The sequence below is a fragment of the Artemia sp. Qi Xiang Cuo genome, chromosome 2 (assembly GCF_049724085.1).
Source record: "Artemia sp. Qi Xiang Cuo chromosome 2, ASM4972408v1, whole genome shotgun sequence".
Taxonomy (NCBI): domain Eukaryota; kingdom Metazoa; phylum Arthropoda; class Branchiopoda; order Anostraca; family Artemiidae; genus Artemia; species Artemia sp. Qi Xiang Cuo.
Genome location: NC_142795.1, coordinates 70,261,188 through 70,287,104, shown reverse-complemented (window position 1 = coordinate 70,287,104; position 25,917 = coordinate 70,261,188). Strand labels below are relative to the sequence as shown.

Below are 25,917 nucleotides of genomic sequence, written 5' to 3'. Positions count from 1 at the left end.
TTCAAATATATAAGTTTCATCAAGTTATAGTGTTACCTATCAAAAGTTACACGCCTGAGAAAATTTGGCTGATTTTCAAAAAAAGGGGGAAAGACCCCCCTAAAAGTTATAGAACCTTAATGAAAATCACACTATCATATTCAACGTATAAGAGAACCCTACTGTAGAGGTTTCAAGCACCTATCTACAAAAATATGGAATTTTGCATTTTTTGCCAGAAGAAAGATCACGGATGCGTGTTTATTTGTTTTTTTTTGTTTTTTGCGTTTTTTCCCCAGGGGTGATCGTATCAACCCAGTGGTCCTAGAATATCGAAGGAGGGCTCGTTGGAACGCATATTAAAAGCTCTAGTTCCCTTTTTAAGTGACCAAAAAAATGGAGGGCAACTAGGCCCCCTCCCACGCTCATTTTTTCCCAAAGTCACCCGATCAAAATTTTGAGATAACCATTTTGTTCAGCATTGTCGAAAATATGATAAATATCTCTTATAGGATGCTTTAATTCCTCGAAGTCCCCGGGGGGAGGGCTGAAAGTTATGAACCTTACCCAATCTTAACATATAGTATTGGTTATTGGGAAGTTTACAGACGTTTTCAGGCGAGATTTTTTCTGGTTGGTGGGGGGGGGGTCGGGGGTTATAGGGGAGGATCTTGCCATGACGAACGTTTACAGGAGGGAAGGGACGTGCCTCTTAAGGGGGCACAGGATTTCCGATCATTAATAAAAAAACTGATCAGAAGCTAGATAAACAAGTTTCAACTGAAAGTAAAGAGCAACATCAAAACGTACAACGAACAGAAAATATTAAGTATATGATTGGGTTCACCCCCTAGTCAATACCTCGCTCTTTAGGCCAAAGATTTTTTACTACTTTAATAAGAGTTATTTATTCTAATTAACGGCCTTAGTGATTAAGAGGTCATTTGTAAAGAATTGAAACAAAACTCGAACTTGAGCATAAAGAGCGAGGTATTGACTAAGGGGCGAACCCCCTAATATACGTATTAAAAATATTTGCATTTAGAAATTCATTACGTAAGTTAATTCTTAAGTTACGTATATTTATTACTAATAAAAACGTTCGTAAATAAAATTAAACAAGTTTCGAGAAAGCCATTTAACCAAATAAAAGTAAAATTAATATGCAAATTTTGTTTTTATTATTCATGTACGGTGAGCCAATATCAAAACCTGCATTAATTCAAAAACGTTCAAAAATTAAATAAAAAAAAACAATTTTTTTTTAACTGAAAGTAAGGAACGACGTTAAAACTTAAAACGAACATAAAATCATTCCGTATATGAAAGGGGCTGTTCCCCTTCTCAACGCCTCGCTGTATACGCCAAAGTTTGACTTTCTCAAAACTCTATTTTTTTTAAATAATAAAAACTTTAGCGTAAAGGGCGAGGCGTTGAGGAGGGGACAGACCCTTTCATATACGGAATAATTTCTGTTCGTTTTAAGTTTTAACGTCGTTCCTTACTTTCAGTTAAAAAACTTGTTTTTTTATTTAATTACTACCAAGGCCAAGGATATTGAGGTGGAAACGTAAGGGAAAGGTTGAAGTAAATCAAAACATACTATTTGCATACATATCAAACTGTTCGTGGTAACGAACTTTAATTAAGGAGCGACCCGGATCAATGGTATCCGAAACTCTAAAAAAAGGAATTTTTGTCCCAATGGATACATAAAAAGAATTAAATTTTAATTCTGATTTCAAATATATAGCTTTCATCAAGTTTACTACTACCCATCAAAAGTTACAGACCTGAGAAAATTTGACTGATTTTCAAAAAAAGGGGAAAGACCCCCTAAAAGCTATAGAACCTTAATGAAAATCACACCGTCATATTCAGCGTATCAGAGAAACCTACTGTGTAGGTTTCAACCTCCTATCTACAAAAATGTGGAATTTTCCATTTTTTGCCAGAAGAAAGATCACGGATGCGTGTTTATTTTTGTTTTTTGTTTTTTTTTCCCCAGGGGTGATCGTATCGACCCAGTTGTCCTAGAATATCGTGGGAGGCCTCATTGGAACGGAAATTAAAAGTTCTAGTGCCCTTTCGAAGTGACCAAAAAAAATGGAGGGCAACTAGGCCCCCTCCCACGCTCATTTTTTTTCCAAAGTCACCTGATCAAAATTTTGAGATAGTCATTTTGTTCAGCATGGTCGAAAATGTTATAACTATGTCTTTTAGGATGACTTAATCCCTCGAAGCCCCCAGGGGGAGGGCTGAAAGTTATGAACTTTACCCAATGTTAACAAATAGTATTGGTTATTGGGAAGTATACAGAAGTTTTCAGGAGGGTTTTTTTCTGGTAGTGGGGGGGGGGGCTGGGTCGGGGGTTCTGTTGGAGGATCGGTCCCTGAAGGAAGTGTTCATGGGGGAAGGGCAATTGCCTGGAGGGGGGGGCCGGACTTGCCAGCATTATTTATTGGTTATTGGGAAGTATACAGACATTTTCAGGAAGGATTTTTTTCTGGAGGGGGGGGGGGCTGGAGGAGGGGGTTACTCTGGAGAATCTTTCCGTAGAGGATGTTTCTTTGGGGTAAGGGGCATTTCTATGAAGGGGGCGCCGGATTTCCAAGCATTATTTAAAAAACGATCAGAAATTAAATATAAAAAAAACAAGTTTTTTTCAACTGAAAGTAAGAAGCAACATTAGAACTTAAAACGAACAGAAATTATAACGTATATGAGGGGGTTCGCCCCCAAGTCAATACCTCGCTCTTTACGCTACAGTTTTTTTCAGTGCTTTCAAAAGAGCTATCTATTCTAATTAAACGGCCTTTGTGATTCAGGGGTTTGTGAATCAATTTTTTTTACTTTTAACGTAAAGAGCGTGGTATTGACTAAGGGGATAAGTAATAAAAAAAACAATAAAAAAAAACAAGCGATACGGCTCAATAGTAATCGAAACTTTTAAAAACGGAATTTTGATGTCAATAAATGTATCAAAAGAATGTGTTTATAAGGCTGATTCTAAATATATAAATTCTATTAAGTTTAGTATTACTCATCAAAGGCTACGAGCCTGAGAAAATTTACCCGATTTTTTACAGAGGGGGGAAACATCCCCTACAAGTGAAAGAATTTTAATGAAAATCACACCGTCAGATTCAGCGTATCAGAAAACCCTATTACATAGGTTTCAAGCTCATATCTGCAAAAATCTGCAACTTTGTATTTTTTGCCAGAAGAAAAACATACGAATATAGAAGTTAGTTACGTAAGTTAATTTGTAAATTACGTCATATCCAAATTTAAAGATATGCATTTAGCAAAAGAAAAGTAAAATTTTTATGCAAATTTTTTTTACTCATTCAATGACGGTGAGCCAAAATAAAAGCTGTATTAACTAAAAAACGATCAGAAATTAAATAAGAAAAACAAGTTTTTTAAACTGAAAGTAAGGAGCGACATTAAAACTTAAAACGAACAGAAATTATTCCGTATATGAAGGGCTGTCCCTTCCTCAATGCCTCGCTCTTTACGGTAAAGTTTGACTCTGTCTCACAACTTAATTTTTTAAAACAATAAAAAACTTTAGCGTAAAGAGCGAAGCGTTGATGAGGGGACAGCCCTTTCATATACGGAATAATTCCGTATAGGAATTATTATTATAATATTATAATAACATTATAAAATTATTATTATAATATTATTATTCCGTATATGAAAGGGGCTGTCCCCTCCTCAACGGCTCACTCTTTACGCTAAAGTTTTTTTTTATTGTTTTAAAAAATAAAGTTGTGTGACAGAGTCAAACTTTAGCGTAAAGAGCGAGGCGTTGAAGAGGGGACAACCCATTTCATATACGGAATAATTTCTGTTCGTTTTAAGTTTTAATGTCGCTCCTTACTTTCAGTTTCAAAAACTTGTTTTTTTTTTATTTAATCATCAAAAGAGCGTATCAGCAAAATGCTTGGAACAGCTTACTGTGTCAAGTCAAACTTCCAGGGCAGCACAAGGGGGATTTTCAGCTGACCAAAGGCAACATGTGCATACTACTACTGCCATCAATGCTGCTACTGTCTGCTGCCAATGCTGCTGCTGCTACTGCCATTAAAGGCTGAGGATATTGAAGTGGAAACGTAAGGAAAAGGTTTAAGTAAATCAAAACATACTATTTGCATACATATCATCAAAAGAGCGTATCAGCAATATGCTTGGAACAGCTTACTGTCTCAAGTCAAACTTTCAGGGCAGCACAAGGGGGACTTTCAGCTGACCAAAAGGCAACATGTGCATACTACTACTGCCATTAATGCTGCTACTGTCTGCTGCCAATGCTGCTGCTGCTACTGCCATTAAAGGCCGAGGATATTGAAGTGGAAACGTAAGGAAAAGGTTAAAGTAAATCAAAACATACTATTTGCATACATATCATCAAAAGAGCGTATCAGCAATATGCTTGGAACAGCTTACTGTCTCAAGTCAAACTTCCAGGGCAGCACAAGGGGGATTTTCGGCTGATCAAAAGGCAACATGTGCATACTACTACTGCCATTAATAATGCAGCTGCTACTGTTACTACTACTACTACTACTCATACTGCTATCACTACTACTATGATGCTAGTAGTTTGAAGGCGAGGGGTATGAAGGTGAAAATTTGAGAGAATGCTGAGGGGAAATTTGGATAAATAAAAAGACTATGTGCATGCAGATTGTCAAAAGGGTGTATCTCAGGAATGGATTAGGGTATTGAGTTGGAAATTTCAGGGAATGCTGAAAGGGGAAGGTCAATTGATCAAAAGGTTAATATTTACATGGTACTACTAATACTACTACCGCTGTTACTACTGCTACTCAAAGTACTATTTCTACCGCAAATACTTTTAAGGATAAGAGTATTAAGCTGAAGATTTCAGGAAGTGTTGAGGGGGAAGCTGAACTAAATAAAAACACTACAAACATGCAGGCTATCAAAGGGGCATATTGGCAATATTATAGCAATGCCTTAATTTATTAATTTGAAACTTCCAGGGCTTAATGAAGTGGATGTTCAACTGACTCAAAGGCAATATGTTAATAATACTGCTGCTACTAGTACTAGTGCTACCACTGTTAACACTTGTACTAGTACTACAAGAACTCCTACTACTGTGACTACTATTACAACTATGGCTGAGCTGTGAAAATTTAATCTTCAGGGAATATTGAAGGTGGAATTTGAACTGAATCATAACACGCCGTCTGCATGGAGGTTGTCAAAAAGGTGTATCAGCAATGTCCTAGAAACTGTTTGGTGTGTGAAGTTGAAACTTACAGGGCTTGTTGCGGGGGATGTTGAACTAACGAACAGACAATATTTGTATCCTACTACTACTAATGCTACCAGGAAAAGGTTGTCTTGTCTATCTGTACTTTGGGGACTAGATTGCGAAGGTTTCATTCTCTGAACAAGTTCTGAAGCTGGAAGGAGCTATCACCAATATTCTTTGATGAAGAAAAAAACAACAGAAATTAAAGTTGTTAGACTGTCTGATTCTTATAACCAATCTCATTTTAGGTTTATCAAGATATATTTCCTGTTTGGACATATTCATATTTACTCCTTCTGATAGCTGTTTTTCTTCTGACAGATTTCCTGAGATATAAACCTGTTATTATTTTAGAGGGATTTGCATATATAATTACTTGGATTCTTCTGATATTGGGTCAGACTGTTGGAGCTTTCCAGGTACCTTTATTTCTTTGTCTATTATTTCTGCTTTTGGTATTTTCAGTAATTATATGTTGGTGATTTAAATATTTGCTAATACACAATGGCTTAGCATGCATGACCTTATATGAAGGGGTGAGGAGTGAGGTATCCCAAAGGATAAAAAAAGACAGATGGTCTTAGAAAAATTCGGGTTTTCAGCTCAAAATCCTGAAATTGAGAATCTTGAGTGCTAAAAATCTGGAAGCAAACTATTAATAATGAACAGAGCCGAAATTTTAGAGTCTGGAGACATACACATTTTTTTTAGAAAATCTGAAACAATTACAAGATGTATTTTGTTTAGCCATAACTTTTCTGAAACGACATTTGAAAAGCAATGTTTAATGTTGGATTAGTGTTGGTGATGGGAATAATTGGCTAGTTTGAATCCTTTTTAACTGGAGAGGGGAACAGAGAGGATAGAGGAAATTTATTCCCTTTGAAGTGCTCAAGGGCCCTCCAGGAGAGCAACACATCAGAGATGTGAGGGATGTATTTAAAATTCGGTTAATAACGGCAAGATAATCGTTTATTAGAGAGGAGAATTGGCAAATTAAGAGCTGATTGTTCGTGAATTAAGCTGTTCGCAGTAGCTCAATTAACGCCCTATAAAGCAAATTGCATGTTCTGCTCCATTTGAGTAAAAAAGGAGCTTTATAGGTGAGCGCATTCTTTTGATTATTTATTTATATTTATTCGGAGGTTTGTTAGGAATGACGAAAAAACGAAAGAAGCAGCAAGAGCTTGACAGTTCTAACATTTCAAATGTCTCGGCAGGCACATCGGTTGAAGAATTGTCAATCAAATTGTAAGCTGACCGCATAGCTATAATTTTAGAAACAGTAAAGGACAATTCAACTGCTTTACAAGGTTTAGCGGTTAGTATGAAAGTAGAAGAAAACCGATTAACATAAGTGGAAAAATCAGTGAGGGATTTAAATAAGGAAATTGCTGAATTAAAGCCGCGAGTTTTTGCCGTAGAAGATGAAGCGTCAAATCTGAAGTTTGAAATTTCGGTTTTGACTAGTGAAAATTTGAAGTTAACAACAGAGTTTTCTATAATAAGGCAAAACCTCCAACGAGTAGAAAGTAAAGAAACGCGTAAGAATTTGATATTATGGAACGTTTCGGAGAGTGATGCGGAATCAGAAAAATCAGTTTTCGAAAACGTCTTAAACGAGGGTTTAGAAGATGACCATACTTGCTATTATTCAGTTTTGTACTATGGAAAGGAAAAAAAATATATCAAGTTTGAAACGTATAATACAGAAATTGGTGAAAAACGCTAAAAAATTCAATAGAAAAATTGTTATGAACTTATCTAATATTTATTTGACAGATGGCATGCCAATTTCTGTAAGAGAGACTCGTCGGAAATTACTAGCACTTGTATACGTCTGAGCAGATTCCAGACAATTTTTTAAGAAACATTGTGATCAAGCAGTTCGTGGTAACGAACTGTAAGTAAGTAGCGACCCGGCTCAATGGTAACCGAAACTCTAGAAAACGGTATTTTGATACCAATAGATACATCAAAAGAATCAGATTTTAATGCTGATTTCAAATGTATAAGTTTCATCAAGTATAGTCCTACCCATCAAAAGTTACGCGCCTGGGAAATTTGGCTGATGTTCGAAAAAAGGGGGAAAGACCCCCTAAAAGCTATAGAACCTTAATGAAAATCACACCATCGTATTCAGCGCATCAGAGAATCCTACTGTAGAGGTTTTAAGCTCCTATCTACAAAAATGTGGAATTTTGCATTTTTTGCCAGAAGAAGGATCACGGATGCGTGTTTATTTGTTTTTTTGTTCTTTTTTTTTCCCAGGGGTGATCGTATCGACCCAATGGTCCTAGAATATCGCGGCACGGCTCATTGGAATGTAAATTAAAAGTTCGGAGAGCAACTAATCCCCCTCCCACGCTCATTTTTTTCCCAAAGTCACCCGATCAAAATTTTGAGGTAGCCATTTTGTTCAGGATGTTCGAAAATATTATAAGTATGTCTTTTAGGATGATTTAATCCCCCGAAGTTCCCGGGAGGAGGGCTGAAAGTTATGAACTTTACCCAATGTTAACATATAGTATTGGGTATTGGTAAGTATACAGACGTTTTCAGGGGGGATTTTTTCTGGTAGTGGGTGGGGGGTGGGGGGGTTGTGGGTGTGTAGGGGGTTATGTGGGAGGATCTTTCCATGAAGGAAGTTTTCATGCGGGAAGGGACATTGCTATGAAGGGGACGCCGGATTTCCCAGCATTATTTAAAAATATATCAGAAATTAAATATAAAAAAACAAGTTTTTCAACTGCAACAGCAGCAACATCAAAACTTAAAGCGAACAGAAAATATTACATATATGATTGGGTCCACCCCCTAGTAATTAACGGCCGTTGTGATTAAGCGGTCATTTTTAAAGAATTGGAACAAAATTCGAACTTTAGCTTAAAGAGCAAGGTATTGATTGACAAGGGGGCGAACCCCCTAATATACGTATTAAAAATATATGAATATAGAAGTTTGTTACGTAAGTTAATTCGTATGTTACATATATTTATTACTAATAAAAACGTTCGTAAATAAAATTAAACAAGTTTCGAGAAAGCCATTTAACCAAATAAAAGTAAATTATTATGCAAATTTTGTTTTAATTATTCACGTACGGTGAGCCAAGATCAAAACCTGCATTAATTCAAAAACGTTCGAAAATTAAATACAAAAAAAACAAGTTTTTTTTAACTGAAAGTAAGGAACGACGTCAAAACTTAAAACGAACAGAAATTATTCCGTATATGAAAGGGGCTGTCCCATCCTCAACGCCTCGCTCTTTACGCTAAAGTTTGACTTTCTCACAACTCTATTTTTTTTAATAATAAAAGACTTTAGCGTAAAGAGCGAGGCATTGAGGAGGGGACAGTCCCTTTCATATACGGAATAATATCTGTTCGTTTTAACTTTTAACGTCGTTCCTTACTTTCAGTTAAAAAAAACTTGTTTTTTTTTATTTAATTAGTAGTAAAGATGCGCCGATACGAGAATAGCCATCAATTGTGAAAGTGTGTATGAGGGGATTAAAGTATGAGAATGAGTAAATTATTTCATGAAAAATGAAGTTGGTTGTTTTGTTTTCATCATTATTTGATTATTTATTTATTTATTGTAATAGCAATTACATTTCATTTTTGGTGTTTGTTAAATCGTTTGTTAAGTGCGACTTGGAAAGAATAGATGTTTATTTTTTCTTTCTTTTTCTTTTTTTCTTCTGGTAATAACTTAATTTAATTGTTTTGTAATATTTAGCTAGGTTAGCTGCCGCTTAAAGGGAATGGTGTTTTATATATATATATATATATATATATATATATATATATATATATATATATATATATATATATATATATATATATATATATACATATATATATATATATATACATATATACATATATACATATATATATACATATATACATATATATATATATATATATATATATATATATATATATATATATATATATATATATATATATATACATATATATATATACATATAATAATATATATATATATATATATATATATATATATATATATATATATATATATATATATATATATATATATATATATATATATATGTATATCACATTACGAGAGATGAGAGTGTGAATTTAATTGTTACAAGTATTCGCCCTATTCGACACCACAAGTCATTCAATTCTTTATTAGATAGTGGTTAAACAACGTGTTCTTCCCCTGGGGGCTCATAGCATAGTGGATTTAGCAAATCAGAGAGTAAAAAAAAAATCGTTTTTTAAAATCTATAGGCGGGTCTTGGGGGGCCAGTACCCCCTCCAATTGAAGCCACTGATCCCATCTAGCTATTGGACTAAATGAACATGATGTAAATCAGAGCGTTTCAATGGGATAATGACAGGCAGCAGAGAACGATGTTGGCACAATGTATTATTTTTTTTTGGGGGGGGGCGCGGGGGGTTAGACCAGGGCACTTCGTATTGAAAGAATCGTCGTAGAAACTTGAAAAGGGCTCATTTGATTAGAAATTGGAAGGGCTTATGCCCTTCTTAATAGTCGAAAGTGATTGAAGGGCAATTCACTCCTCATGCACACCATTTCCTCAAACACGTCCAATTGAAATTTTGAGATGACCATTTTGTTCAACGTAATTGAAAGGTCCGGAAATTATGTTTTTGAGGATGACATCTCCCCCCAGATCAGGGCAAGGGCTGTAAGTTTTGTCCTGGGGGCATATAAGATTTATTATGTAAAGCGTTGTTGTAGAAACTTCAAAAAGGGCTCATTCGATTGGAAAATAAAAAGGCTAGTGCCCTTTTTAATAGTTGAAAGTGATTGGAGATCAACTAACCAACCACTCACGCCCACCATTTCTCCAAGCACTTCCAATCAAAATTTTGAGACAGCTATGTTGTTCAACGTAATTGAAAGATCCTGAAATTATGTCTTTGAGGATGACAAACCACCCCACAGCCCCCAGGGCAAAGGTTGTAAGTTATGTCCTGGAGCATATCAGGTTTTTATAGAAAGTTTAATCGTAGAAACTTCAAAAATGGCTCATTCAGTTGGGAATTGAGTGGACTAGTGCCCTTATTAATAGTCAAAAGTGATTGGACGGTGAATGCCCCCCCCCCCACACCACACCCATAATTTCATCAAACACTTCCGATCAACATTTTGATATAGCCATTTTGTTGAACGTAGTTGAAGGGTCCGGAAATTATGTCTTTGAGTGTGACAACCCCCCTACAGCCCTCAGGGCTAAGGTTGTAGGTTATGCCCTGGGGGCGTATAAGGTTTTTATAGAAAGCGTTGTCGTAAAAACTTCAAAAAGGGCTCATTCGATTGGAAATTAAGTGGGTTATTGCCCTTTTTAAGACTGGAAAATAATCGGAGGGAGAATCCCCCCCCCCCGCACCCACGCCCACAATTTCCCCAAACACTTCCAATCAATGTTTTGATATGGCTATTTCGTTCAACGCAGTTGAAAGGTCTGGAAATTATGTTCTCTGGAAAGGTCTGGAGGATGAAAACCCCCATAGGCCTCGGGACAAGGGTTTTAATTTATGTCCTTGGGGCATATAAGGTTTTATAGAAAGTGTTGTCGTAGAAGCTTCAAAAAGGGCTCATTTGATTGTAAATTGAGAGGACTAGTGCCTTTTTTACTAGTCGGAAGTGATCAGAGTGCAAATGACCCCCCCCCCCCCCACGCCCATCATTTCCTCAAACACTTCCAATCAAACATTTTGAGATAACTATTTTGTTTAAAGTATTTTAAAAGTCTGGAAATTATGTCTTAAGGGATAAAAAATCCCCTTAGCCCCCAAGGCAAGGCTTGTAAGTTATGCCCTGGGGGCATATAAGGTTTTATAGAAAGCGTGGTCATATAAACTTCGGAGAGATGCTCATTGGATTGGTAATTAGACGCTCTAGTGTGATTTTTAAGAGGCAAAGTGATTGGAGGGTAGCTACCCCCCCCCCCCCACCCACACACACACACACACGTCGCATTGTCCCAAAATGCATCTATCTAATAGAACATTTGAGATAGCCATTCTATTCAAAATAGTCTAAATATCATATAACAATGCTTTTGAGGCTGAAACAAACACCTGAGATTAGGGGCAAGAGTTGTAAGTTATGCCCAGTGAGTATTTAAGGTTTTACGGAAGGGATGGTTGTTTAATTTTAGAAGAGTCTCATTTGGTTGAAAACTGGAAGTTCTCGTTCCTTTTTAAGTGTCAAAAGTGATGGAGGGCATTTAGCCCCCCTCCTCTCTCCTACAATCCCTCATTTCACCAAACGCATCTGATTGAAATTATGAGATAGTGATTTTTTTTCAAAATAGCCCAAAGAACATATAATAATGTCTCTATGGATGACACAACCCCCAGCGCCCTGGGGATAGGGTTGTAAGTTATTTTATGAAAGCATATAAGGTTTTTTATGGAATTGGTGGTCGTATAAACACCAGATGGGGCTTATTTGATTTGAAATTTGAAGTTATAGTGCCGTGTTTAAGAGTCAAAGTGATTCGAGAGAAAACAGCCCCCCTTCTACGCTCATCATTTGCCTTGACACCGCCAATCAAAATTTGGAGATAACAATTTTATTCCTCGGAGTTGAAGGTTTCGGAAGTTATGTCTGTGAGGAAGACCCTCCCCCTCCTACAGCTCTTAGACAAATGCTTGTAAGTTATGCCCTTGGGGCATATAAGGTTCTTATAAAAAGGGCGGTCGTCTATGCTTTGGAGGGGACTCATTGGACTGGTAATCATAAGTTCTAGTGCCCTTTTTAAGAGTCAAAGTGATCAGAGTGTAGCTACACCCCCCCCCCCCACACACACACACAAACATGTCGTGTTTTATTGAGATGTATCCAATAAATATTTTGAGACAGTCCTTTTATTCAAAATAGTTAAAATATCATTTAACAAGGCTTTAGAGGTTGACACAATCCACCAGAGCCTGAAGGCGAGGGTTGTAAGTTATGCCCCTGAGGCATTTATGGTTCTTATGGAAGGGTTGGTTGTATAAGCTTTAGAGGTGGCTCATTTGGTTAAGATTGGAAGTTCTTGTTCCTTTTTAAGGGTCAATAGTGATGGAGGTCAGGTAGCACAAACTACCCCTCTTTTCACCAAATGCATCTGAATGAAATTTTGCGATGGCCATTTTGTTTAAAATAGTTCAAAGAACATATAACAATGCTTTCAAGCTTGGCACAACTCCCCTCCCCCCAGTGCCCTGAGGCAAGGGCTTTAAGTTATGGCCTGGGAGCATATAAGTTTTTTTTTTGGAATGGGTTGTCGTATTACATTCAGATGGGTCTCATTTGATTTTAAATTGGAAGTTATAGTGCCCTTTTTAAGAGCCAAAGTGATTTGAGAGACTCCCCCCTATGCTCATCGTTTCCCATAACAAATATGCAAACTAAGTTTTGAGACATCAATGTTGAAAGGTTCAGTAATTATGCGTAGCAATAGCTGTAGTAGCATTAGTAACAGTATGCAAATAGCACCTTTTTCAAAATCCCCTTCAACACATGATGACATTTTTAACTTAATACCATCAACTGGTCCGGAAGAATTGCTGATACGGCCTCTTGACAACCTATATCGGCATAGTGTGTTTCGATTTATTTCAGTACAGTTACAATATTGCCCAAAATTTTCGCCTTTATACCCTTAGGTTTATTAGTTGTAGTAGTAGCACCAGTAAATATAGTAATAGCTGTAGGAGTACAGTTAATAGTAGTAGTCTTACCTTTAGTAGCAGTAGCAGTAGTTGTAGGAGCAGAAGCAATAGTATTATGATGCAAATATTGTCTTTTGGTTACTTCAACATCCCCCACAACAAGCGTCGTAAGTTTCAACTTTACACACGAAAATATTCCTAAGATATTGCTGATATGCGCTTTTGACAACCTGCATACGGATGGCAGGTTGTCATCCGTACGACAGAAATATTCTCTGAAAATTTCACCTTCATACCTTCATAGGCTGTGGATTTTCAGCTAACCAGAAGACACTGTGTCTATTCGTTTAATGCTGCTTCTACGGTTACTCTAACTTAACGACACTAATTGCATCAAGTTGAAACTTTTAGGGAACGTTTAGGAGGAGTTTCAATTAAACGAAAAACCTATATGCATGTAGGTATTAAAGGGGCAATGGCAGCCATGCTCTGTCATAACTAGTAATATCATTGAGATTTTAAAGGGCCTAATTTGATTGAAAATTTAAAGTTATAGTGCCCTCTTAAGAGTCAAAAGTGATTAGAGGGCAATAAGCCCTCCTCTTAGCTCATAATTTTCCAGACACTTCCAATCAAAATTTTAAGACAGCCATTTTGTTCAGCATAGCTGAATGGTCTAGTATCTATATCTCTAGTGCTATTGGGTAGGGCAACCCCCCACAGTTATGTAATTTGCCCATTATGCTTAAAAAATAAAGGTCGCTTTAAATTAAGTCAAAAAACACTGTTTGTATGCTGGTTGCTAATAATACATCTCAGCAATATAACAAGAACAACTGAGTGTATTAGTAGTATGGGTGTGTGCACATTGACCGGGGTCCTATCCTTTTGTACATAGGCTTCCGAAAATTTTGCTAATTTCAAGAATTATGCCTTATCTGATATTGCGTAATCATTCATGTTCTCGGTCAAAAAATGTAGTGAATACAAGAAGACAGTACCCTCTTCATACAACAAGACAGTACCCCCATCATACAACAAGACAGTACCCCTACCATACAACAAGACACATTACAAAAAGTCATATAACCATCCATACAACAAAACACATAACCATCCATACAATGAAACACATGACACATACCTATCCATACAACAAGACACATACCTATCCACACAACAAGACATATATTACAAGAAGACACGTAACCATCCATATAACAAGACACATCCATCCATACAACAAGACACATATTGTGTCTCATTGTGTCTGTCGAAGCTCTGACATCGTTTCCGGTATTATATATGGTTGAAGTGCGATAGGCCTCCTTTTGGAGCAGTATTTGAGCTTATGAAGTTTACGAAACGTGCATTCCGTAAGGTTGTTGTGAAATGGAAAAAACAATAAGTATATGATATATCTTACTCTGTCCGAAATAATCATCAACTTCTATAGAAACAAGTTTCTAAACTAACTTGTTCGTACTCCCTTGAATCTGAACAAATTAGTGTTTCTGAGTGGCATGCTCATTTTCGTCAATTTTTTCAGCAGACCCTTTTTCTTACCGATCGTATTCCAGTAAAGAGGGGGGTCAAACAAGGTTCAGTCATTAGTCCAGCTTTATTTAATAACGCTATCCGTACAGCAACTGGAAATATTCCCACTTTCCTGATTGATCGGTTCATTGATATTAGCCATCTATATTGTGCTGATGATATTGTTTTGCTAGCTAAAGATCTTGATTCAGTTCAATCTGCCGTTAATGTTGTCCAATCCAATCTTTTAATTTTGGCGACAATCAGTTTGGGTTCAGAAGTGGCATTGGAGTGCAAAATGCACATGCTATTTTCCTTGATATTATTGATCGGCACCATTTGGCTAAGAAAAGTCTGTATGTGTGTGCTTTGGATATCTCTAAGGACTTTGACTCTGTTCTTCATTCTCATGCTATCATTGCTCTCCTTCGTAATGGCGTCAACCCTTTCATTTGTTGTTGCTTATGGCATTGGTATGAAAATTCTCGTGTTAAGGTTCGCTCTGGTATTCATCTTACCGATCGCATTCCAGTAAAGAGAGGGGTCAAACAAGGTTCAGTCATTAGTCCAGCTCTATTTTTTAACGCTATCCTTACAGCAACTAAATATATTCCCACTTTCCTGATTGATCGGTTCATTGATATTAGCCATCTATCTTATGCTGGTGATGTTGTTTTGCTAGCTAAAGATCTTGATTCACTTCAATCTGCCGGTAATGTTGTCCAATCTAGTCTTTCAGACATAGGTCTTTCCTTAGAGGCTTCTAAAACAGAATTTATTATATTTCATCCAAATTCTGGAGTAGGTGAGTCTCTTCTAGTCGGGTCATTCTCAATTGCATGTTTGGATACGTAAAATCATCTGGAACTACCTTTCGCTGCGTCCATGAAGAATACGCGAACTCTCATTATTCAAGCTATTACTGAAAAACTTCGAAAGACTTATGATATGCTTGCCAAAATAAAAGGGCATTTTGACAAGAATTGCCTAGGAAGGTTCTATAATACATTGTTTGCGCTCATATATTTTTCATTACGCCGGTTTGGAAGTTTTTTAATAAGACTGAACGCCTTATAATCTGTTGACAGATCTTTAGATTTTTCAAGTTTTTTTCTTGGTCGTCCCTTATGGATCGGGATTACTTACATTGTTAAGAAAATATAGAGCTTATGAAATTACGTTGAAAATGAAAGAACTTGCTTTAAGGTTTGAAAAGCGTAGAGATCTTAATGTTGATTTTCCTCTTAATTGCATCCGATAGTAGTGTTATTCATCAGAGGTGTTTTCATTGCATCTTTTTTATATCCTTTGTTGTATTTTGTTGTACAGAGTTTTTGATATTACGTTGAAAATGGAAGAACTCGCGTTAATGTTTGAAAAGCGTAGAGAGTGTCTCGTTGATTTTCTTCTTAATTGGATCAGATATTATTACAGTATTATTAATCGTCAGAGGTTTTTTCACTGCAATTTTTTATATCCTATGTTGTATTTTGTTGTAAAGAGTTTTTAATATTACGTTGAAAATGGAAGAACTTGCGTTAATGTTTGAATAGGGTAGAGAGTGTATCGTTGATTTTCCTCTTAATTGGATCAGATGGTATTGCATTGTTATTATTATAGTATTGTTATTCATCAGAGGTGTTTTCATTGCATCTTTTGTATCCTATGTTGTATTTCGTTAGTGTGTGTGTATTTTTTCCTTTTTCCTTTATTTACTCCTCTATCAGCATTTTATGTTTGTAAAGAGGATATAAATAAATTATTATTATTATTATTGTCATTATTATATTACAACAAGACATATAACCATCCATACAACAAGACACATAACCATCCATACAACAAGACACATATCCATCCATACAACAAGACACATATCACAATCAGACACATATCCATCCATACAACAAGACACATATTACAACAAGACACATATCCACCCATACAACAAGACACATTTTACAACAAGACACATATACATCCATACAACAAGACAAATATCCAGCCATACAACTAGACACATATTACAACAAGACACATATCCATCCATACTACAAGACACCCCATTGATTTTATGAAATTTGTGTTTGATGTACGAACCAAACGTTAGATCCAGGATTTTCTATGGTAAATGAACGACACGTTGCTCGACTGAGCCAACAAGCTATTCAAAATATGATTTTAGAAATACATTCTAATGCATTCAATGTATTGTGTCTGGGACGTTGGCCAACTGATGTTAAGCGTCACAATATCGTAACAAGTTATTTGCACATTCGATTTATCAATTGGATTTTTTGTAGGTGTTTACAGTGATCTGTTTCGGGGCATCATTTATGGCATCCTCATGAGAATATGCATACCACGATGATTTGAGATGCATACCACGATGGTTTGAGATTGACAAATTTCTTTTGATGGTTAAAAGACCTGGAATTTACCAAGTAGTTGAGTTTGTTCTGTGCAAAAGTGTTGTCTTATTAAGTTTTGATACTGAGTATTCAATTAAAAGACTTGGAATTTACCAAGTGGTTGAGTTTGTTCAATGCAAAAGCTCTTTTTTATTAATTTTCGTATACTCAGTCACCAATTAAAAGACATAGAATTTACCAAGTAGCTGATTTTGTTCTTTTCAAAAGTGTTTTTTAAATTTTTACTTCTCAATCACCAATTAAAGGAACTGGAATTTACCAAGTAGCCGAGTTTGTTGTATGCAAAAGTGTTTTTTGTTATTAATTTTTGATACTTAATCACCAATTGAAAGACTTGGAAATTTATCAAGTAGCTGCGTTTGTTAATTTTTTATTAATTTTTGATACTCAATCACCAATTAAGAGACTTGGAATTTACCAAGTAGCTGAGTTTGTTCTATGCAAAAGTACTTTTTTATTAATTTTTAATACTTAGTTATTAATTAAAGGGCTTGGAATATGCCAAGTAGCTGAATTTGTTCTATGCATAAGTGTCAATAAAATAAAAGTTCAAAATAGGGATAAAATCCTTTTTAATAGACAGTGTATAGAAATTCGCAAACAAAATACCAGATATTTCGGTCACATATACAGTGACCGTCATCAGTAGTAAACGAGTCAGTAGTGCATAAGTGTTTTTTTTTATTAACTTTTTATACTCAGTTAACAAATAAAAGGTATGGCATTTACTAAGTAGCTGAGTTTGATCTATACAAAAGTGCTTTTTCATTAATTTTTTATACTCTTTCACCAATTAAATGACTTGGAATTTATCAAGTAGCTGAGTTTATTCTATGCAAAAGTGTTTTTTATTAATTTTTATTACTCAGTCATCAATTAAAAGACTTGGAATTTATCAAGTAGGTGAGTTCGTTCTATCCAAATGTGTTTTCTTATTAATTTTTGATACTCGGTCATCAATTAAATGATTTGGAATTTACCAAGTAGTACAATTTGTTCTGTACAATAATACTTTTTTTATTAACTTACCTAAGTCAAAATCACCAATTACAAGACCTGGACTTTACCAAGTAGCTGAATTTGTTGTATGCAAAAGTGTGTTTTTTATTATTAATTTTTGATACTCAGTCATCAATTAAAAGACTTGGAATTTACCAAGTAGCTGAGTTTGTTTTATGCAAAAGTGCTTTTTTTAAACTAAGTTTTGATACTCAGTCACCTATTGAAAGACTTGGAAATTTATCAAGTAGTTGAGTTTATTACTTTTTTTTATTCATTTCTGATACTCAGTCACCAGTTAAAAGATTTGGGATTTACGAAGTAGTTGAGTTTGTTCTGTGCAAAAGTGTTTTCGTATTAATTTTTGATACTCAGTCACCAATTAAAAGACTTGGAAATTATGAAGTAGCTGAATTTGTTCTATGCAAAAGTGCTTTGTTTTTATTTTTTGATGCTCACTCACAAATTAAAAGACTTAAAATTTACCAAGTAGTTGAGTTTTTTCTATACAAAAGTGTTTTCTTATTAATTTTTATTGCTTAGTCATCAATTAAAAGACTTGAAATTTATCAAGTAGGCGAGTTTATTCTATGCAAATGTGTTATCTTATTAAGTTTTGATACTCAGTCACAATTGTATTATTTGGAATTTACCAATTAGTTGAATTTGTTCTATACAAAAATCCTTTTTTATGTACTTACCTAAGTCAAAATCAGTTAGTTTAATATAACCTAAGTGAAAAATGACTTGTGATAACATCAGTAGCCTTAGTGAAAAAAAGATGGTAGTACATTGGCAGGAAAACAAAAACGGCACTATCTATGACTGTAAATTAATAGATGTTGGTAGTAGGGATTTGAGAAAAGTACTTGATTTCGCGAACAATATAAAAAACAAGGATCGTCTTATGGTACCCTTCCGGGAATATTCACTTCACAGAACCATTTGTTAATTAGGTTCATTGACTGCATCTGATGGTAAACTGTCGATGATACTAGAAAGCGAAGCACCGATGCTTCGCTTTTTTAGAATTGTCATTAATTTCTATGGTGATAATAATAAACATTCTAGACATTCGATTTGCTGCCATATCCTAAAATTAATGGAGCCATAAGTTTGTATTCGTTCCAAAAAATTGTTCATAATGTTTTCTCGGGACAGGGCACTTATTCCATTCCGTGTCATATACGACTTTTAACATGGTTTCAGCTAAACTAACATCATACATCTCATCATTGGTATTATTGTGTTCATTGAATGTATCTGATTGTGAACTGTCGATGATACTAGTAACATTCACCAATGCTTTTCTTATCTTAGAATTGCAGTTAATTTCCATGGTGATATTATCTGCCAATGCCCTTTTTATTTTGCCGTCAATTTCCCTGTCTATTATCACATTATTTTTACACAGGTAACAGTTCCGACACTGACACAATATGAGGCATAAAGGAGGGGGGCGCCTGGAGGGTGGACGGTTTGGTCCCCTGGAAGTGGGGGGTCATGGAGTGGGACTTGGGGCCTTGGTGGGGGATTTGGGGTACTGGAGTAGGGACATGGAGCCCTAGACGGGGACTCGGGGTCCTGGAGTGGGGAAATGGATCCCTGGATCGGGACTCGGGGTCCTGGATGAGAATGCGGGGGCCTAAACTCATGCGCAAGTCCGGTAATGGAAAACCGAAGTGCACAGTTCCATTAAACATCAGAAGAAATTGTCTGTCCAGTATGCATCTCAAATCATCGTGGTATGCATACTCTCAGGGGGAGGCCATAAATGATGCCCCGAAACAGATTACTGTTAACAGCCACAAAAAATCCAATTGTTAAATAGAATATGCAAATAATTTGTTAGGATATTGTGACGCTTATCATCAGATGGCCAATGTCCCGGTAACAATACATTGAACGCATTAGAATGTATTTCTAAAATCATAATATTTTCATTTGCTTATTGGCTCAGTCGAGTAAGGTGTCATTCTTTACCTTAGGAAATCATGGGTCTCACGTTCGATTCCTACATCAAACGCAAATTTTGTAAAATCAATGGAGTATCTTGTTGTATGGATGGATGTGGGTCTTGTTGTAATATGTATGTTGTTGTATGGATGTATGTGTGTCTTGTTGTATGGATGGATATGTGTCTTGTTGTATGGATGGATATGTGTCCTGTTGTATGCATGGATATGTGTCTTCTTGTAATATGATTGTTTTTGTATGGATGGTTATGTGTCTTGTTATATGGATGGATATGTGTCTTGTTGTAATATGTTTCTTGTTGTATGGATGGTTATGTTTCTTGTTGTATGGAGGGTTATGCGTCTTGTTGTAATATGTGTCTTGTTGTATGGATGGATATGTGTCTTGTTGTATGGATGGTTATGTGTCTTGTTTTATGGATGGTTATGTGTCTTGTTGTAATGTGTCTAGTGTATGGATGGTTGGGGTTTTGTTGCATGGATGGTTATGAGTCATGTGTCTTGTTGTATGGGTGGTTATGTGTCTTGTTGTATGGATGGTTTTGTGTCTTGTTGTAATATTTGTCTTGTTGTGCTGTGGGGGCACTGTCTTGTTGTATGGTGGGGGTAATGTCTTGTTGTATGGCGGGGTACTGTCTTCTTGTATTGACTACATTGTTTCACCGAGAACATGAATGATTACGCAATATCAGATAAGGTATAATTCTTGAAATTTTCGGAAGCCTATGTGCTAAAAGGATAGGTCCCCGCTCATTGTGTATACACCATACTAGTGGTATTAAGTTCAAATTTTGGGGGCTACTTCTATTGCTACCTCTGCTCTTAAAATTTTACTAAATCAAAAGAGTCTAAGTGTATCCAGGCTGTGCAAGAGCATAGATATATTTATTTGGGAATGGTATTATTTTTTATTTATCAGGTGAACTAGAGGGTGTATATGACTAATTTATACACTACTATTTGTGTCATGATTTTCAAAAGAGTTTATGTTGCATTCGTTGGAGTTTTTTCAGTAAATTACAAATTTTATTCTGGCTTTTAAAAAGCATAGGGGTTTTGAACCCTACTCATATTAATTTCTGATCGTTTTGCGTTTGCCTCTGCTATTTATTTTAATTTCTGTTCATTTTGGGTTTCATTTATTTATTGATACTGATTTGTGGTAGTTGTATGTTTGGTAGATTATTTGATTCTATTTTAGTTCATATGTTAATGTGTCATATAGCTTAATAGAGTTCTATACTTAAAAAAAAACTTATTTCGTAAGTGTGGTAATTATCGAGGCATTAGTCGGGTCTCTGTAGGTAGTAAATTACTTAGTAATATGATACTTTTTAGACTTAGAGATGCCGTAGACAAAGTTTTGAGAGAAGAACAGTGCGGTTTTAGGAAAGGTAGAGGATGTGTCGACGAAATTTTCACACTTAGGCTAATAATTGAGAAGTGCCTGAGTTTTCGAACACATTTAGTCCTTAGTGTTATAGACTATGAGCAAGCGTTCGATTCTGTTGATAGAAGAGCTTTAGTAAAGGTTTAATCCTTGTATGGCATACCAGACAAATACATGGTTTTGTATTAAATCAGGAGTTAAGCAGGGTTGTGTTCTATCCCCCTTTATATGGATTATTTTGATGGACTTTCTTTTAAGGAGCACAGGAAAGGCAATGGGAGACCACGGAATAAAATGGGGAGGAAAAAGTGCTGACGATTTAAGCATCCTAGATAAAAGTGTGAGCATAATGAATGAAGTTTTAGAGGTTTTGTGAGTTCAGAGTTCTAGAATTGGATTGAAAATTAATCATGAAAAGCCTAAATCACTGTGGCTTAGAGTAGGTGAATGAGAAAACGTGGCGCTCAGTAACGAAAAGATACATATAGTGTGTGTCTTAACTTACTTGGTTCTTAATGTTGGTGGCGACAATAGGATTATTGAAGATACTAACAATAGATTATCCAAGGATATAGGTGTTTTTCACAGTTAAAAAAAGTTAAGAAGAATAAAAAGATAAGTCTGCAAACTAATATTAGAATTTTTGAAGCTACAGTGATGACAGTGGCCAAATATGGCTCTGAAGCATGGACGCTCCGAAAAGCGGATGAAGATTTGCTAGATGTTTTCAGAGAAATTGCTTAAGGATTGTTCTGGGTGCCCGGCTGACTGACCGTATTTCAAACAATAGGCTATACGAAAAATGTGGTTCAAAACCACTCTCTAGGGCTATAATGAAGTAAAGGTTGAGGTGGCTAGTGTACGTTTTGCGGATGAAGGATGGCAGATTGCCGAAGATTGTTCTTTTCGGACAACCGTCTAGGGCTTAACGGAAAGCAGGTCGTCCCGGTCTGGGGTGGGGGGACGTCATAAAGAAAGATTTAAAGGAAATGGGAACTTCGTGGGCTGGTGTAAAAGGGAGGCTTTGAATAGATTAGGGTGGAGGAGGAGCGTGCGTAGCTCTGTTGGCCTCAGGCGGCTTGATGCTGCGGTGATTTGTTGGTAGTAGTAGTGGAAAACGTTTTTTTAATTAATTTTAACGGTAAAAGCTACTCACTTATCTTTACATTTAATTCTTTATCAATGATTTTGTCGAAAAAATAGTTAACGAGGAATTCTCTTCAATATTAAAGGTTGCATATTGGCTATGTTTATCTGTTTCAAATATGATTTTTCAATCCGTTGGCTTGGTTCACATGTTTTAAATTTAATTTTGTAATCTATCTCTCGCTCACATAGTCAAGTAGCTCCTTATAAACTGACGTAGTCATATACTTGTTTTGCTAGTAGCTAGTGACATCTTATTGTCTGCGATCTGCAACTGATCTAACATCGGCTGAAGAGGGTAAGGTAGGACTAGGATCTATATCAGAATATTGTGTTATTAACATAATTACTAAATGGACTAGACTTTATTCAACAAAACACGGTCAACAGGTACAGTTTTTGTCTTGGGTGTTCGCACCAGTGTTGCCAACGGTTTGGAATAAACTATACCAGTTTTCCGATTAAAATTGTACCGCAAGAAAGTAATTTGTACTATCGGAACTATAGGTTAAAAATTTGCCATAACAATATGAAAATTTCTAATAAACTAAAACTTGGAACAGATATTTGAATCAAAAAGAAGCAAGTAAAACCTAAATGTAGCAGGAAATCTGATTGTACCAAAAAATTTCCAAATGTACTGCACTGTATCAGGACCTCTAAATTGTACCAAAAACGGTACAATTGTACCGCGTTTCGCACTTGGTCGGACCTCAATAAGGGAGGGGCTAGATTTTTCTCACCTGTGCATTATTAATAGCCTGTTGGGTATAGTTAATTTGGCAGGGATTAGCAGCTAAGTTTCTTTGGTTGCCTTTAGAGGGTTTTAAGAGTAACGTCTGACCACAGGCGAATTAGAATCCAAGGTCGGTCATTAAAATCGAAGTTTTTGGGCCAAAATGAAAAATGTATGATGGTATGGTATAGGTCGCAGTTTATGCAGCACTTCACGGTGCATTAGCACCGAAGGTTTGGTCTCTATTGAGGTTTATATATTTGAAACATTTGACTGGGACTTGTTTAAATAAATCCTCTTTCATACAATTTTCTTGATTTTTTTGAAAAACTCAAGTACCTTACTATAGAAAGATTTATTTGGGACTATCAGCAGATATTTGAAGCTTACTATTTAGGATATTTAACAACATCTGCAAAAAGTTCCGTTTCGGTTATTTAGATATTTTCCATAAAAAGACAGTGGGACCCTGTATATATAAGTGTAACTCTCAATGGCTGTAAATCTGCTTTCTCCGAGTGGATCTGATCTTTTCCAGTTTTATGTTTTAATACTCTTCTAAATGTTATTCTACAAGAAAATTGGCTTCTTGGTAAATGCATTGTCATTTTAATAGTTTGCTCTCATCATTTCATTTTAGGCAGTTGAGTTCTTTTATGCCATGGCTTCCTCTACAGAAGTAGCCTACAGTACATATATCTATGCTCAAGATCTGCCGATGACATTCGAAAAATTAACGGGGTTGGTACAAGCCGCTCTTCTTGCCGGTAGGTTTGGTGCAGGGATACTTTCTCAGGTACTGCTTATAATGACCCATGGTTTGTACTATTGTTTTTCTCTTTTTTGAGCGTTAGCACTTTTTAAAAGACAAAAATCAAAATTGTAATATAGTACAAAAGTGAGCTAGTAATAAAAATTCACCTTGATCTGGAATATGTTAGATAGACACGTATTTGTATTTTTTTTTTGGGGGGGGGGGGTGAGGGGGGGGTAAATTTGAAAATAAAAGCAAAAAAATCTTAAATTATTCAACAAATTTTTAGAAATTATTGGAAAAACCTTCAATTACGAGATTTCAAAAAGAATCCTAACCTGAAGCAGCTATCCTCCCTCCCTTTTATTAATACCTATATGCCTAGCATAGGACACCTTGGTTTTAAGGATATGCTGTGTTAAACCGGCTAATTTAAAAAAATCAAAATGCACCACGTATTATTTATCTTGAGTTACGTCCTTCAAATATGATCAGTCAGTTTTGCGACTTGTTAGGTCATGAAAACCCTAGATATGACCTGTGACATGTGCTGAAGCAAGGAAAATGAATAGGCTTCACTTCTTAAAGGGAGAATAATTCTTTCGTTCAATCAGCATGAATTCCCATATCTCTCCTCATGTGCGAAGCTATGCTAGAAAATATAGTAAACGTATTATATTATGTAAAAGAACCACTTAGCCTTAGAAGGAATGATATCTATTGAGCAATGAAGTTTTAAATACTTCTCTTGTGTTAGAATCAGGTGTGTACCTCATAATGAAAAAAAAATACAATGAAGGATTAAGTTTTTCCATTTTTTACATAAGTAGTAGGTGAGGTTCTTGTACTATACACAATCTGTATTGAATTAGTTCATTTTTTTTCTTAGTTCTAGGTTAATTGACTACTTATTGAATAATGTCTTATTAATAAATTTTCGGTCCTATAAAATTGTTAGAAACGTATACTAAACATTACTATTTAGTTCATGAAAGCACTGAAATTCTGAATTTTGAACTATGGTGGAATCTATTACGGGTCTCACTTTGGACCACTAGCAATATTAGTGGAAACACTCTAAGCTTGGTAGAAAAGAGGAGAGATTTGCTGAGGAACTTTTGATTGGTGGGTCCTATGAGAATAAAAGGAAAGCAGGAAAAGTAGAAAAGACATTAAACTCTAAAGGAAACAGGGGTGAAACTTAGGGCATGAATAAAATTGCCGTGGATCTGGAAAATATGGCCTGGTGGCATAATAGTAAGATATCGTACTGCCTGGGTACGAAATAGAGAGGAAGTAGTCAGCCTAGACTTGTCATGGTTGTAACAACAGCTGCAAGAAGTAAAGAACGAACCACTGCCCATAGTAACCAAAAACTTCAAAATCATTTGAAAAGAAAGCTGTATTGTGAATTACCATTTCTAGCTGATATAGGAATGGTAACTGTTATGTCGATTAGCCTCAACAATGAATGTTCGTTGTGAAGTCTAATATATGGGAATTTTAGAAAATAGCCTTAAACCCCTTATAAATACCATTGAATCGAAAAAAATTTCTCCCCTCATTTTTTGTATAATTTACAACATTTGGGTTCTTTGTACATTTATTTAACACATTTTAACATAAACAAAAGAACAGAACATGTAATTGGAACTAACTCATTCGACAGAATTTTATTCTTGAGATAGACTCCTGTCATCAACATCAGCACGTGTTTGGTGATAGTTTTGAAAATACTCTTTTTTAAAACCTTTAGTTCCATCTGGCCCTCTTGGTTGCCTAATTACAATGACTCTGGGACCAGCATACGGTTCTTCTTTTTTGTAGTTCGCACCTCTTCTACACGGTGGCACATATACATTTGAATTTGCGATTTCGTCTAGGTTCTCATTATCGACGATGGATTTTTCCATTAAGCTGTCTTTTTTTGTGACAGCATCTATTTTTACGTGGTTTTCTGCATTTAAACTGTTGGGACCAGCACCTTTTTCACCACTGGAAGG

The 25,917-nt window shown here is 35.7% G+C and overlaps 1 protein-coding gene across 1 annotated transcript in view; it reads left to right on the top strand.

The window, feature by feature from the left end:
- Positions 1–25,917, top strand: part of LOC148955562 (thiamine transporter 1-like) — a 67,317-nt gene that overhangs the window by 11,656 nt on the left and 29,744 nt on the right. The window contains exons 2-3 of the mRNA XM_089108251.1: positions 5,521–5,691; positions 23,801–23,956. Coding sequence (XP_088964377.1) covers positions 5,521–5,691; positions 23,801–23,956 — 327 coding nt within the window. The remainder of the gene's footprint in view (positions 1–5,520; positions 5,692–23,800; positions 23,957–25,917) is intronic.